The sequence below is a fragment of the Podarcis pityusensis genome, assembly GCF_964106645.2.
Source record: "Podarcis pityusensis genome assembly, chromosome: 4".
NCBI classification, from domain to species: domain Eukaryota; kingdom Metazoa; phylum Chordata; class Lepidosauria; order Squamata; family Lacertidae; genus Podarcis; species Podarcis pityusensis.
The window spans coordinates 10,850,234-10,866,682 of NC_138027.1; the positions used below are offsets into that span (position 1 = coordinate 10,850,234).

Sequence of the window (16,449 nt, forward strand, 5' to 3'; positions counted from 1 at the left end):
GGCACACTGAACAATCAAGTTTTTAAAAATGCAGAGCAAGCAATATGTAGCATCTGTAATAGTGCCACATGCATGGAAGCCAACACATAAGGGCTGAGGGGGTCTTTGCCGCACCCAATAAAATATCTGAGGGCTCAGGTCTCCCCAAAGTTGATGGGCATTGCCATTAAAATGGTGTGTGTGTGTATGCTGTGCCATATGATCGATTATGTGGGGCATGGCTTACCTTCTCCCTCCCACCACAACATTTTATTCAAGTTGGCATCCTTGGCCACATGTGCATCAATCATTTTAGCTTTCATTTCACTTTAGCTTCATATTGCTTTTAAATTTTTTTGCATTATATTCTAAGTCACTTTCAGTTGGCAAATCATAAAAAAAATCTACTCACAAGAAAGAAATAAAAAATATTGAAAGGGTGTGGGGAGAACAATTATCTTACTATAAACGTAATGAATGTGCATGTTGATTTACATGTGCAAAAACCTTGTGTTACCTTAATATACAGTTTTCCCCCACCTGGTGCTGTTTTGGACTACAGTCCCCATTATCTATCACCACTGATGGATGATGAGAATGATAGTTTATGAGGCTCAAGTGTGGAGCCATCCGACAGTTTGACACTGGAAGTGAAAGCAAAGACAGACTTTTGAAAGCCTGACTCTGAGGATCTGATTCCTTTTTTTTCCTTAAAAAAAAGATTAAATATTAAGGATGTTATAGTCTCGTGGCTTCTATTCAACCGGATGCATCCCACCAGATCTATGGCCAAAATCTTGAAGGCAGTGATGAAAATGATGTATAGATGGTATATTACACCTGTCAAGTTAGCGAAAATGTATAAAGTCAGTAATAAATGTTGGAAATGTAAAGAAAAAGAGGGAACATTTTATCATATGTGGTGGGAATGTAAAAAGGTGAAATGCTTCTGGGAGATGATATATAATGAGATGAAAAAAAATGTTGAAATATACATTTATGAAGAAACCAGAAGCATTTTTACTGGGCATTGTTGGGAGTGATATAAATAGAAAGGAATGTACCGTATTTTTTGCACCATAACACTCATTTTTTTCCTCCTAGAAAGTAAGGGGAAATGTCTGTGCGTGTTATGGAGCAAATGCCTACGGATGGCGGGGGGATCTGCTGCAGTCGTGAGCAGAGGATCCATGGTTCCCGTTCCCCTTCCTTCCCTCCTCTGTGGCTCGCTTTGAAACAGCAAAGCGGGAGAAGAGCCGCTGAGTGGGGAGGAGAGAGGGACAGAGAGCCTGCTTGCTTTAAAGGAGCAAAGCGGGAGAGGAGAGGAGCCGCTTACACCGGCTCCTGTCCGGTTGGCTCCTTTAAAGCAAGCAGGCTCTCTGTCCCACTCTCCTCCCCACTCAGCTGGCTAAATAGCAGCAAAGATTTTCAGCGAGCCAGGGAGGAGGGAGAGAAGCAGAGCCTGCTTGCTTCTCCTCTTATACCCCTCTTCTGCATTATTAACAGCATCCTTCTCCACCCACCCCACGCGTGTTCCTTGTCCCTTGAGTGCTTTTCCTTCCCTCCCCACTTAAAACGTGGTTACAAAGCACGGATCCACATGGATCCTCAGGATTTTTGCATTGGGCTACCTCAAACTCACCGTCAGATCACATGTCTGTGGCCACAGCATGAACCACAAAAATCATACATCCACTGTTTCGTTTAGAATATTTTTTTTCTTGTTTTCCTCCTCTAAAAACTATGTGCGTGTTATGGTCAGGTGCGTGTTATAGAGCGAAAAATACGGTAAGCTCTTTTTATATGCAATAACAGCAGCAAGAATATTATTGGCCCAAAAATGGAAGCAAGAAGAATTACCGCCGATTGAAGAATGGAGGATGAAGTTAATGGACTATGCAGAACTAGATAAACTAACAGGAAGGATTTGAAACCGCAGGACCAGAAATTCACGGAAGACTGGAGTAAATTTACGGACTATTTGAAAAGTATTTGTGAAGATCAGACGATGTTTGTAGGTTTGCAAGAAGTTTTGTGAAGAGTATTATTGGAAATATTGCAAAAATGAGAAGGGGAAGGATGATTTCTTAAGAGATGTAAAGGCAATATAAAGTTAAGAAATGCATAAGAAGTGGTTAAAACGGTGGATCATCAGAGGTGCTGATGGAAGTCTAAAAAGATTGTATAAGTGATAAGTTTTGTGGTACATTTTATAATTTATATGTTAAAATCAATAAAAATTATTTTTTTAAAAAATAATCTTGAAGGCAGGACAGACAAGAGTCAGCCTTGTCTTTGTATAGAGTCGGAGTAATGGGCTCATCCATGGTTTGAAAATCAGGAGAGGGAGAGAGAGAGAGAGATAGGGATACAGTTCTATCTAGCATGCGCACATGTGCTTGTAAGTATGTGCAGATATAAGTGCCTGGCCTGTGAAACAAGAGATGCTTGAAAGCAGATGGCCCTGGGTAGAAAACCATGCTCAGGTTTATGTTTGAGAACAGGCTAACAGATGTGCCACATTATCCCAGCCTTTTAAGAAGATGTATGCTTTTGGTGCCATTCTGGTTTTCTGAAGGCTAATGAACTATCTTTCGGAGGAACCATATGTCCATGGACACCCTGGCCAAAATCGCAACGATTGTGATCGTACTCCTCTCTACCCCATTAACTCGAGAGACCTTAATTGCATTGTCGTGACATTTACCACGCAATCCCAAAGAGAGAGAGGCGCTTGTGTATTGAACTGTGATCAAGTGGGGAACAGTCTTCCCAAACATGAAGGGAATCTGATATAGTTGTGCCATCCGACAGCAGGTTTCTTCATAGAAGTCGTGGCATTTATTTACAATGGTGCCCCGCAAGACGAATGCCTCGCAAGATGGAAAACCCGCTAGACGAAAGGGTTTTCCATTTTTGAGTTGCTTCACAGGACGAATTTCCCTATGGGCTTGCTTCGCAAGACGAAAATGTCTTGCGAGTCTTGAGATTTTTTTTTGCTTCCCCCCCCCTTTTTCAAAGCTGCTAAGCTGCTAATAGCCTTTTAGCTGCTAAGCCGCTAAGCCTTTAATAGCCGCTAAACCGCTAATAGTGCTAATCCGCTAAGCCGCTAATAGGGTTGCTTCGCAAGACGAAAAAACCGCTAGACGAAGACACTCGCGGAACGGATTATTTCGTCTTGCGAGGCACCACTGTACTTATTTTTCACCACTCCGAACGTGCGGATAGAAGCCCTTGGGCTCCATCTCGTGCCCTATTGTGCCTGGTGTTTAAATGTTCATGTAATGCTGAGATGTTGCAGTTGGGCTCGCTAACTACTTGGCTGAAACTGTCAACCATAGAATCATAGAATTATAGAGCTGGAAGGGATCTTGAGGGTCCCTGCAATGCCAGAATCTCAACTAGATCACACATGAGAGATGCTTAAAAACCTTCAAGGAAGGAGAGTCTACCACCTCTTGTGAGAGTCCACTCCACTGTCACTTGAACTCAGGACACAAGGGAGAAACTTGCTAGGAGGAAGAAACGCTTGGCAAATCCACACCGTGTTCAACGCCCTCCCAGAAACCAATGTCCCCACTGTGGAAGGACGTGTGGATCCAGAATTGGCCTCCACAGTCACTTACGGACACATTGTTAAAACCGTGTTTATGGAAGACAATCTTACTTGGCTACGAGTGATCGCCAAAGAAGAAGAAGAAGACTGTCAGAAATGTCTTCTTGATGTTGAGTTGGGACCAACTCAAGCCATCCTCCATGTGTCAGCCCTTCAGATTTTGGAGGTGGCAAACCTATCTCCTCTCAGTCTCCCCTTTCCCAGGCTAAATATCTGCAAATCCTTCAACCGTTCCTCCTATGAGGTTTTTAAGCCCTCTGCTTACTGGCCTCTAGGAAGGTCATGGGAGGGATCTGGAAGGCCTTGAGAGGCTCCTGAGATCTTTGCCTTCTCCCTGCATCAGCTTTGGACAGGTAGGAATGGCCCCAGGGGGGCAGTTAGAGAGGTCTTTCTGACGTTCTGCAATTTTGCCTTTCTGTGTGGATCTGTGGAACGCAACTCCTGTGTAAGTTTCAGGTCTACTGTAGTACACCGCCATCATGATTAATGGTCATTGATAGTCTTATGTCCCATGAGTAGTTCACGGGTTTCTTGGATCTGGAAATACTAAGGATTGCCGTTGGGACTTTCTTCCTCCAGAGTAGATACTTCAACCCCAAAGACACCTCAGGCAGAAGAGTTTTTGATGGGATCTGGTCCCGCATTTGGTTGCCTGTCAACTACTGAGTGATCAGGGTCGTACATGCATGTCTGAGCCATCCCTGAGGCTTGCAAATGAATGGGAAGGGCCATGACTTTGTGAAACAGAGGAACACAAATCCCAACCTTTCCCTTTAAGAAACAACTCTCTTCCAAAGCACCAGGCAATAAAACTATGCAGAAGGCTCTGGGTGTATAGACATCAGAATTCAATACTGATTATTTATTTTGCATAACTAATAAGGAAACATAACAAAAGTTGCTGATGTTAACATGCAGTGGGAGAAAAAATGGGCTTTAATGGCCCCCATAAACTCTGCTATTGATGGCAGCTTTATAAAACTCCACATTGACTACAGCTAAAGGCTATACGTTCTATCAATACGGTCAGCAATTAATATTGACCGATAAAATGCATCCGGTAAGCTCACTCATTCCTTGAGTCACTTTGAGCTTACTTTCAGCACAATTTTCACATCTGAGGAAATATTTTCCCTGTAAAATCCTCAAAGTCATTTTGCGAGCAGCTCTTGGGATCCACAGTATCCCAAGTACGTATTCTTAGTTGTGAGGAAGCTTCTGTTTCCATTTTGTTTCCCTGATCCCTTCCCCTCTGGCCCACCTGTAGATCAGCATCGCTGAGTTGCTTCTTGGTTCAGACTCGCCTGCCATATTGGAGGAAAGAGAGGGGTGTTTGTGAGTGCAGACATTAGCTTTGTGTGCAAAGGTAACCTATTCATTCATCTACTTCTTTCACTCTTGCATCAGATCCCATCCACCACTAGCATCTTCGAATGAAGGGTATTTAATAATAATAATAATAATAATAATAATAATATTTGTTATATGCAGCTCATCTGACTGGGTTGCTTCAGCCACTCTGGGCAGCTCCCAACAAAATATTAAAAACGCATTAGGCGAACTAATGTCAGTGTACTGGTAGAAGCAAAGATCACTCGTGTCAAAGCGATGCTTCTTCAACATCAACTTCGTTGGACTGGTCATGTTGTGAGGATGCCCGATTATCGTCTTCCAAAGCAACTACTCTATTCTGAACTTAAAAATGGAAAGCGTGATGCTGATGGTCAACAAAAGAGGTTCAAAGACTCTCTCAAGGCAAATTTAAAAAAAAGTAGTATAAACACCAACAATTGGGAAACACTGGCCTGTGAGCGCTCCAATTGGAGAACAGCCTTTACCAAAGGTGCCATGGGCTTTGAAGATGCTCAAACTCAGGACGCAAGGGAGAAATGTGCTACGAGGAAGGCATGCTTGGCAAACCCTCATCATGATCAACTCCCTCCCAGAAACTTATGTACCCACTGTGGAAGGGTGTGTGGATCCAGAATTGGCCTCCACAGTCACTTACAGACTCATTTTAAAAACCATGTTCATGGAAGACAATCTTACTCAGCTACGAGTGATCGCCAAAGATTAAAAACACAATAAGACATCAACCAGTACTTACTTTCCTGAATAATAATCATAATAACTTGTGGCCCCAGAAGACCACCGAGAAGGGAATGTGACCTCTGGCTGAAAAGGGTCTCCCACCCCTGTTCCACAGATAGTAGTCTATCTGAAACACCCCCTCGCCCACCCTCACATGACATCTTGTTATGACGGAACAGAACCTTAATAGGCCTCACTGAAATTAAAACAGAAAAGCAGCACATGAGGAATCAGTGTTGCAAGTCTTCGTATACAAAAAGCAACCCCCCCAAAAAAGCACCAATTTTACTTAAAATCACCATATGCTACCCAATCCGACTGTGGAAAGCAGCAGCAGGGAGAGAACCGCTTCACTTATTCCATGCGAGCGCTCAGAACAAAATCCCATTCCCCTCCGTGGCCAACATGCCTGCTCTATATTAAGAAACTGGCAATGGAGCAGTTCAATTAAAGGTGTAAAAAGGAGCACGAACATCACTTGCAACAGCTGCTGCTTCGGGATGTGCTCTGCTTCCCATCTGCCCACCCTTCCTTCCCGCTTTAAACACGCCATGGTCAAGCCGCAATTGCGTACTGTGGCACACTCTCCCTCACAGAACTGTTGACCTCGAAATGTGCATTCCATCGCCAACCCCGCAACTGGGAGACATCTCCGCGGCCGGGGAGACAAAACCGAGGAGGTGAAAGAAGAAGGGGAAACACCCTGTGACCTTCAAGTTTTCGTAAAAGACAAGTTTCTAAAAATACGCCTTTTCTTTTCCTTCCTCACAGAGAGAGAAGCCGGGGTTATTTACATAAGTGGCGGGAGTCAGCCGAGATGGGCTTGGAAATGATCTGCTAGGATATCAGTTTGAGAGATACGGAAAGCGGGGAGGAAAGAGAGAGGAGAAAACGCTTGATAGGGTGAAATTTCAAATGCAGGAGTTTGGGTGGCGTTTTTCCTTTTGGGGGGGGGCTGAACGGGCCCTGCGAAGAGCTCAGGGGCTGCTGAACTAGCGCCGCTTTTCCACGACGAGCAAAACGGGAGCCTTTTTCGTAGCACAACACCGCCGACCATTTTGTACAAGAGGCCATGCCAGTGAAGTACAAAAAGAATACTATTCTGCCCCCCATTTCTCATCCGTCATTCCTCATAACCAAATCAAACATCCCAGAGCTGCTGGAGAACCTTTTGTCCCCACCCAGACGTGGATAGACTACAATTCCCATCGTGCCTGGCCAGGGTCAGCCCAAGGCATTTTGCCACATGAGGCAAAACAGAAAATGGTGCTCCCCACCTTCTGCTCCTAAGGGGTCCTGCTTCATCCTCCTCTGCTACTACCTGAAGAGGAACAGGTGGCTTCATACTTCCCAGGCAGTGATCATGGGTGACAGTGGGGTGTGGTCAGTGGACTAGGGGGGCTGGGCTAGTCCCCTAAATGTTCCCCTGGCACCTCCTTTCCAAAGCCCAGGAAGCTTCTGCCCAGCTTAAGGAAGTGTTAGAATATTCCATTCCACCTTAAGAGGGACAGGCATGACTGTTATGTGTCACATGCCTGTTTACATTCCAGCACAGCTTGCTGGGAACTTCCGTTTGTGTATAGCTTTTGCTTATGCTGCTTGCTTGGACACGAAAGGGAGAAGACATGTTTTTTCCTTTGTCCTGATGTACGCTAAATAAACTGCCTGTAAATATGCTTTGCACAACCTCTCTCTGCCACTTCTGTTGTGCGTTTACTCTGCTGAGTTGTGTGCCCAGCTTCTGAAGCTCTGGGTCGCAGATTCATGCTGCACCAAGGACTGGAGTTCGACCGGCACGTCGGCCAGTGGGCTGGAGCCAGCTGGGGGCCTGCCAATTGCCCCCGATTCCTTAGCAGCATCCCAACAGGAAGAAGGTGCTATGATCACCTATGCAATGTCACACACACAACATTGAACCCCCCGGTCACACTTGTAAGCTGGCACCTCTGGCCCTAACTGTTCCTCTATGAAAAATTATACCACACACCACTGATGGGCGATAAGCTCAGAAGGTAGTAAACAGTGTGCTCCCAGCTGTCCCCAGCCTGAAACCTGAAGCAACTGCCCCACAGAGTCTAATGGCTGAGCTGGCCCATTCTACGGGCTGGGGCTGATAGAAGCAGGCTAACAACATCCAGAGGACCCTAATAATTGTCCACCACAAGTCTAGAAGACAAAAACCAAGACTGGGATACAAAACAACAGGATGGAAGACAAACAGATGGACAGAAGAGTAAGTAGCAGAACAGAAGCTCTGGTATCTCCCTGGCGGTCTCTCTTACCAGTTTCGGTGTTATCATGTTCCGTATCGGTGAGAGTGAGGTTGGAGTTGGCTCGACTGGACAAGCAGGAGCTGCGGCCCGACTTGGGGTTGCGCCCCCACAGCCTCACGGGGTGCTCCGGAGACATGACTGCGTCGGCTTCCGTGTCGGCGTCCGAGCCGGCGCTGATGGAGTAGCCACAGTGGGGCAGCCCTATATCTGTCCGGTACAGAGTCCCGTGCGACGGAGGCGATACGTCTTCAAGGCCCAGCTCTCGCAAGGAAAAGTTGGCTCCTGGGGCAGAAATGGGGGAGAGGGTTGGGAAAGAAAAAGAGAGCAGAACATTGTGGGATGTCCGTCTAAAAAGGGATAATGAAGACGTTTACCAGCAGATGTTATGTTACATTGTGTGGACCTTCCATTGGAGATGTATCAGCGTTAGGGAACCTGTGGCCCACCATATGTTGCCAGAATCCAGACCTCATCAGTCCCTGCCAACATGGCCGACAGCCAGGGATTATGGGAGTTTTAGCCCAGCAACATGCTGGTTCTCCAACCCAGGGTGAGAGCTGAACAAGAATTTGAACATTGCATCTCTGGTCCAAGCACAACGCTCTTGCCTACTCCAATTCAATTGATATGCTGGCTTAAAAATAAGTGTGCAGTGTGAGTCATATGGTTGTGCTCTCCAATTCCACCCACACAATTGTGTGTGTGGATTTGAACTTGAGTTGGTGGGGAGAAGCAGCACACTCTGGTCTGTCCTTCAGCCTCCGAAAGGTTGGAACAGACCTTGCTCACGTACAAACGTCTGTCTGCATTATCATGAAACCTGCATTTTGCTAGGTTCTTAGCTGTGCATAGTCGCATGTGAGCAGGCTGCGTACAGTTGCACATGGGCTGACTCTCTTTCAAGATCCTGATGTGGAATTTTGGGGGGCCAGTCAGCCAGGGAAAACCCACCCTGTGGGAACATCATTCCAAGTCCAGTGTGTAACACACTTTCTGCATCACACAAAACGAGTCCATTTGGAACCCCAAGGTCATCCGCTCAGACACCTGCCCTTGACATTTTCCACTCCAATAAGGTCACAGCAGAATCAGTTCAGCAGCAGAACAGATGTGATTGTTTAGCTGGCTAAAAATATTACCTGGGAAGAAAGGGCTCTTGAATTTGCCTCTAGTTACCTGCAGAGCCACATAATCGTTTCAAGGCAGAATAAATAAACATTTGAATATCAGTCCTGCCTCTTCAAAAGGAAGAGGAAAGTTCAGGAAAGTTGTCTTCACCAATTAGTTTTTCTGTTATAAGCCCCATTTATTTATCAAATTCATATCACTCCCCCCTCTGCCTCCTTCATTTATTTTTGTCAAACAGAATTGCAAGGGTGCAAGAGAGTACCCAGAAATCTTATATTCTTAATCTTTTGTTCCAGCTCATTAATCCCAAATACTGTCAGAACGATCCTATCATTTAGGTTGGGGATTATTGCCGTTGCTCTTAGTAATAGCATTATTTTATAACCCGCCCTTGACTCTTAGGTTCCAGGTGGGTCACAACAATTAAAAAATACATTTATTTTCTCTAACAAGAAATTTCTGACACCCTTTCCCCCCGAGCATGTGGGTACCCCGTTTCCGTGTCTCAGTGGCTCCATTTGGGCTACCATCCTATCGGCCACTTGAGATAGCTCCAGCTATCTAGGCGCAGAACAGCTAAGAGCAGGGGTACGCAACCTAAGGCCCGTGGGCTGGATCCGGCCCAATCGCCTTCTCAATCCGGCCCATGGACAGTCCGGGAATCAGCGTGTTTTTACATGAGTAGAATGTGTCCTTTTATTTAAAATGCATCTCTGGGTTATTTGTGGGGCTTGCCTGGTGTTTTTACATGAGTAGAATGTGTGCTTTTATTTAAAACGCATCTCTAGGTTATTTTTGGGGCATAAGAATTCGTTCATATTTCCCCCCAAAAAATATACTCCGGCCCACCACATGGTCTGAGGGATGGTGGACCGGTCCATGGCTGAAAAAGGTGGCTAAGAGGATTGAGGGGAAGCTCTTCCATAGAGAGAGTCTGCGTAAGCTGAGTTTAAGGTCAAGCTAGGTTCAGGACCTTGGACAGGGACTGCAGAACTAGTTCAGGACTGCGGACAACAGCCCTGCAGCGGAGGCAGGAGATTTCAGTTGTCTCAGCAAGGTGTTGAGTGCAGCTTTGTAGCTGGAGGAATAGACTGTGGCTCCATTTTTGCTACTATCCTATTGGCCACTTGAGGTTGCTCTGGCTAACTAGCTCTTGTCCTGATGCCACTGCAATGTGCTTTTTGCACCAGGCATTCTTCTTTACTCAGGCCTATGGCAATTGAATCATTTATGGCCTGTAAAAGTGTGGGGGTGAAGATTCTTTACTATGATGATTATTTTACTGTCAGTACGCTTTTTACTATGTTTATACTATGTTTTTATCACTGATGTTCTTTAATGTGTTTTTGATGTTGTACATCGCCTTGGGATCTTTTGATAAAGGGTGGTATATAAATTTATTATTATTATTATTATTATTATTATTATTATTATTATTATTAATTCTCCTCCCCATGAACCAGTGAAATGGAGGGGAGGGAGGGAGAGAGGATGCACAGCAATGATTTGCACTGAGCTGCATGCTATGGAGAGGGAAGAGAAAATGCAAGGCAGAAATGCTCTTCGGCTGGTAGCTCCGTGTTTCCAAGCTCAGGCCGTCCACCTTTAAACCGACGGCTCCCTTCAACTCCTGAGTTTGAAAAATAGCTATGATTTTTACACTCTTTTGTGGTGTGTTATTATGTAGGTCACACCTGTGGAAGAGCTGCCTCGCCACAAGCTTGCTCCCAGCAGGGAAGGACTTTTGCAATAAGACAGGTGGCACCGGGGTGCTCCACTCAGCACAAGCAACCTGGCGATTCTGTGTGTGTGTGTGTGTGTCTCTCTCGGTGTTGTTTTTGTTACTTACAGGGAAGCATTTGCTTAGCTAAGAAGAAGAAGAAGAAGAGGAGGAGGAGGAGTTTGGATTTGATATCCCGCTTTATCACTACCCTAAGGAGTCTCAAAGTGGTTAACATTCTCCTTTCCCTTCCTCCCCCACAACAAACACTCTGTGAGGTGAGTGGGGCTGAGAGACTTCAGAGAAGTGTGACTAGCCCAAGGTCACCCAGCAGCTGCATGTGGAGGAGCGGGGAATCGAACCCGGTTCATCAGATTACGAGTCTACCACTCTTAACCACTACACCACAAGAACAGCCTGCAGGACCAGGCCAATGGCCCGTTCCAGCCCAGCATCCTGCTCTCACAGCTCCTGTGGGAAATCTCCGAACAGGTTCCGACCACAAGAGCAACTCTCCTCTCTCCTGTGGTTTCCAGCAACCGGTGTTCAGAAGCATTGCTGCCTGCAATTGTGGAGGCAGAACATAGCCACCCCCCATGGCTAGTAGCCATCAATAGCCCTCTTCCCCCATGAATTTGTCCAATCTTCTTTTAAAGTCATCTCGGTTCATGACCATCACTGCCTCCTGTGGGAGTGGGTTCCACAGTTTAACTGTGCATTGCATGAAGAAGGCCTTCCTTTTCCCTGCCCTGAATCCACTGGATGTCTGCAAGTTCTAGTATTATGGAAAACGGAGAAGACGAAGAAGAAGAGGAGGAGGAGGAGGAGGAGGAGTTTGGATTTGATATCCCGCTTTATCACTACCCGAAGGAGTCTCAAAGCGGCTAACAATCTCCTTTTCCCTTTCTCCACCACAACAAACACTCTGTGAGGTGAGTGGGGCTGAGAGACTTCAGAGAAGTGTGACTGGCCCAAGGTCACCCAGCAGCTGCATGTGGAGGAGTGGGGAAGTGAACATGGTTCACCAGATTACGAGTCTACCGCTCTTAACCACTACACCACACTGGTTCTCCTGAACACACTGAACATTCTGCATAATTGTTACATACACGATTGAGAAGGTGGAGAATTGGAAGCCCTTCCTATTTCTGAACTTTTAGCCTTTTTTATATATCTTACTTTCTTTTTCTGATTTCCTTTCCTGTTTCTTCTTGTTCTGCTTATGTTTTGTTCTATAATTTGAAGTTCCCTATCTCGTATCAAGGAAGATACACAAGGGGAGGTGGCAGATGGAAGGAAGGAAGGTGAAGGGCCCTTTGTGAGGGGCAGGTAAAGAGGGTCTCCCAGGGTGAGAGGCAGGGGGAAGAGGGGGAAGCTCCCAGGTGAGAGCTGGGATGGGTTAATACTGTATTGGCCTGGATATAAGCCACACCCGGATATAAGCTGCACCTTTAAAACTGAAGAGGAAAGAAGAAAAAATAAGAAAAAATACCTGAATATAAGCCGCTCCCTTCCTCACTGTTCCTGGCTGCATACCGTGTGTATGTGTGTGTGTGTGTAGCCACACTTCGTTGCCTGCGGTCTTTCCCCTCCCTTGCTCTCTCCCTTCCCAGGCTTGGGGGAGAGAACAGGGGATTACACACAGGGCAGGTACCACTTTGACGCACTCCTGGCGCTGTTTGCCCCGCACTCCTGGCTGCATACCATAAGGTCGCGAATATAAGCCACACTTTTAACCTTTCACAGTTGGAATTTGGGGGGAAAGCCAATACAGTACAGTGGATGCTCGGGTTGCGAACGTGATCTGTGCGGGATGCACGTCTGCAATCCACAGCGGTGCATCTGCACACACATGGGTTGTGGTTTGGCACATCTGCGCATGCACAAAGCACAATTTAGTGCTTCTGTGCATGCGCCGAAACCCGGAAGTAATCCTTTCCGGTACTTCCGGGTTTCAGCAGTGGGCAACCCCAAAAAATGCAACCTGAAGCGTCTGTAACCCAAGGTATGACTGTAGTTATTTTTGACAGAGGACTGTGTAATCTCCTTTTCTTTCTTTTCTTCATCCCTTTTTCTGTTTTCCTGTTTTAAATTGGCATGATTTCTTTGTATCTTTTGTGGAAAACCTTCAGTTAAAGTTAATTATTAGAAAAAAGAGAAACGCCTTTTCTCTATTCTCTTTCTATGCACCATTGATATCAACTTCCCCATAGGCAGAGGTGAAGTTGCGGGGAGCGCCAGGCCCAAAGGATGCGCTAATAATTGCACTGAGGGGGTTGTAGAGGAAAGGCTGGTGCAACTCTCCCAGCAACCACACAACCCCCCCGCCATTATTTGAAACAAGTAGTCTAGCATGAGAACAGGAGCTGAGGGTGAACTTCACACCTTTTTTAATTACCTAAGACAGATTAAGCTTCCTGACAGCATTGACAGGCTTGGGGATAGCCGCTCTGCCAATTCTGCAGAGCTGGTCGAGAGAACAAGGAGCGAGCCTATGATAAATTAATCCGGATAACACCACTGGGCCTCCTTGCAAGAGAAGCAGCCATCCCATTTCACCACCTCGCAGCTGCGAGAGGATGGAGAAGGGCTAATGAAACAGAGAAAGCTTGCACCGCCCTTGAGGTTTACCTATGGAATCAGCTCAGCAAGGTTTCCCCCTCTTATCACTTGCAGCTAACTTGGTGTCAGGACTCGGGGCCCCAGGGAGACCTCTTTGGAGGAAAGGCTTCTGCTGGCTGGTGGTTTGCTGAATTGATTTCTGCTCCAGATATGGGATGCTTATAAGTGGCAATTCCTGCTCCTGTTTCCCTTTTTAGTCAGTGTTCTCTCACATCCCTAACCTCCTCAGCCAAATAATTCCTTCTTCCATAATAATAATAATAATAATAATAATAATAATAATAATAATTTATTTGTACTCCGCCCATCTGGCTGGGTTTCCCCAGCCACTCTGGGCAACTTCCATCAAAGATTAAAAATACATTAAAATGTCACACATTAAAAACTTCCCTGAACAGGGCTGCCTTCAGATGTCTTCTAAAGGTCAGGTAGTTATTTCCTTGACATCTGATGGGAGGGCGTTCCACAGGGCGGGTGCCACCACCGAGAAGGCCCTCTGCCTGGTTCCCTGTAGCTTTGCTTCTCGCAATGAGGGAACCGCCAGAAGGCCCTCGGCACTGGATCTCAGCATCCAGGCAGAACGATTGGGGTGGAGACGCTCCTTCAGGTATACTCAGTCTCATTTTGCCTAACCCCTGCAGTGCAGGAATCACAGCCCAATGCCATTGCTTTTAAATGTTTCTAGATGTTATAAATCAATGGTTCCCAATGAGTTAAGTTCTGCGGACCCCCTGGTTTTTTCAAAAGCAGACCCCTGACTTTTGAAAAGGTTGATATCTCTCTGGTAGTTTTTGTTATGTGAATGGTGACACCATAAAGGTAAAAGGTAAAGGACCCCTGGATGGTTAAGTCCAGTCAAAGGTGACTATGGGGTTGTGGCACTCAACTTGCTTTCAGGCCAAGGGAGCCGGCGTTTGTCCACAGACAGCTTTCCAGGACATGTCACCAGCAGGACTAAACCACTTCTGGCGCAATGGGACACCGTGACGGAAACCAGAGCACACGGAAATGCCGTTTACCTTCCCACCACAGCGGTAACTATTTATCTACTTGCACTGGTGTGCTTTTGAACTGCTAGGTTGGCAGGAGCCGGGACAGAGAAACAGGAGCTCACCCCATTGCGCTGATTCGAATTGCCAACCATCTGATAGGCAAGCCCAAGAGGCTCAGTGGTTTAGACCACAGCGCCACCCACGTCCTTGCCACCATACCCTCTGACATGTCCCAGTGCCGTGTGTGTGTGACCTACCGTGAGATCATGGTGACTAAAAAGTGAGCATTTTGGGGAACTGCGATCTCGCACGAGAGCACACCACCCCCAAATGGAATGTCCCAATTTGGGACAGTGCCACGTGCCCCCTGGGTGGGTCATGCAGACCCCTTGGGGTCCGTGGACCACCAATTGGAAACTACTGTTCCAAATGTTTTTGGATGGTGTTTCAAGGTTATAAATATGCTTTTTTCCCATTTTATGTTAAATGTTTGGTTTTCACGTTTGGGAGTTTTACCACCTGGGCTACTTTGGGTGGAAAGGCAGTCCAGGAATAGATGGAAAAAAAACTTTGAGCGCCCTCCCCAACTGCCCAACTTCAAGGAGGCCAGGGTGCAAGAACCGTACCTGTGCGGCAGTACTCGTCCACTTCCTGGTGCACCATTTCTTTCACCCGGTTGCCGTACGTCAGCCTGGAGTCCTGGTCGTAAGCCTTCAGAGTCTCGCTGGAGCTGTACGACTTCTGAGGTATCTTGCTGTCCTCGCTCTCTGCGGACGAGCTGGTGTAGCGACGCTCCGCATCCCGGCGCCTGGTCAGAGAACGATACGGCTTCCTTTCTTTCACATCCATGGCCCTCTCGTCTCTGTCTTCAACATCAAAGAAACGGCGTCCGTGAGGCAATCAGATCGGAATGTTCTGGAAGGGAAAACCAACCATCTTTTACAGTGTGTTCTGTATAAGGACGCGGCAAGCTATTAAGTAGGACTACTGGTCCATTTTTTATAGTATATGCTCCCGATAAACAAATCAAGCGTGCTCCTATCTGCTACCTTGTTATTTTGGAATTAATATTTCAAACCCTTTTTTTGGCAGGGCACACCACTAGACCTCATGAAAGTGGCATTTGGCTTGGTCATTTTCAAGTTTACGGTCAAAGCACCTGACTTTCGAGCACAGGAGCGAATTCCCCCTCCAACGGCTGCTTCCACAAGGCCTGCTCTATAGGAAGATTTCTCCATGGCACGAAAACCCATGTGTCATGCCAGCATCTACAAAGCCGATCTCTGCAATTGCCATTAGTGACTGTGTAATAAGTGAAGCAGCAACAAAGGAAAGCATAAAAACCTACCAGGAAATGGAGAGCATTCCTACCAAATGAGTTATATGAAAAATTTTCCCTCATAAAAAACGTGTTGGAAAACCTAAAGTTTCTGATCTGGAACACGTCGCTTCATGGATTATATAGAATCCAATAATCTGTTGCCTCGCCATCCTCTCATTGGGTTCCAAAGCAACATTCCACATAAACGTCAGGAAAAGATGTTAACAAACCCAAATCTGGGACTAGACATTGCAGGCATTAAAAAATATCTGTGTCTAGTAGTTGGTCCCCACAATCGCCCCTGTGGCGATCACACAGGGTCCCTGGACGTAGTCTATTGATCCCTGTGCCACCACTGTACTTGCTTCCCTGCTGTCACCAACACATTACGCTCTGGTAAAACACTGAGTCCAGACAGTTGTTAAAAGTGAACAAAAAACACAACAAGTTTATTTTACAAACATTATCAAGTTTATAGGTTTTTTTAAAATAGTATTTATTAAGATTTTAAGTTTACAAAAAGGCAAAAGAAAACAGAAAACAAAAAACCCCCACCAGATTAGATAATAGTAAAACAACACATCACAATAAAAAACAAGGAAATAAAAACACTTAAAAACAACATACAAAAGTTTCTCAGATAATATTCCTGTCAGTATCTTAACTTTAGTTTCTTTACCAGCCTATACCTTCCTAATACCTTCTGA

The 16,449-nt window shown here is 46.0% G+C and overlaps 1 protein-coding gene across 10 annotated transcripts in view; it reads right to left on the reverse strand.

Moving 5' to 3' along the window:
- Positions 1-16,449, reverse strand: part of TENM4 (teneurin transmembrane protein 4) — a 645,695-nt gene that overhangs the window by 347,503 nt on the left and 281,743 nt on the right. For all 10 annotated transcript variants that reach the window (XM_081001709.1, XM_081001708.1, XM_081001716.1 and 7 more), the window contains 2 exons: positions 15,048-15,336; positions 7,969-8,241 (listed from right to left, as the gene is read on the reverse strand). In XM_081001709.1, coding sequence (XP_080857835.1) covers positions 7,969-8,241; positions 15,048-15,270 — 496 coding nt within the window. In that variant the 5' untranslated portion in view covers positions 15,271-15,336. The remainder of the gene's footprint in view (positions 1-7,968; positions 8,242-15,047; positions 15,337-16,449) is intronic.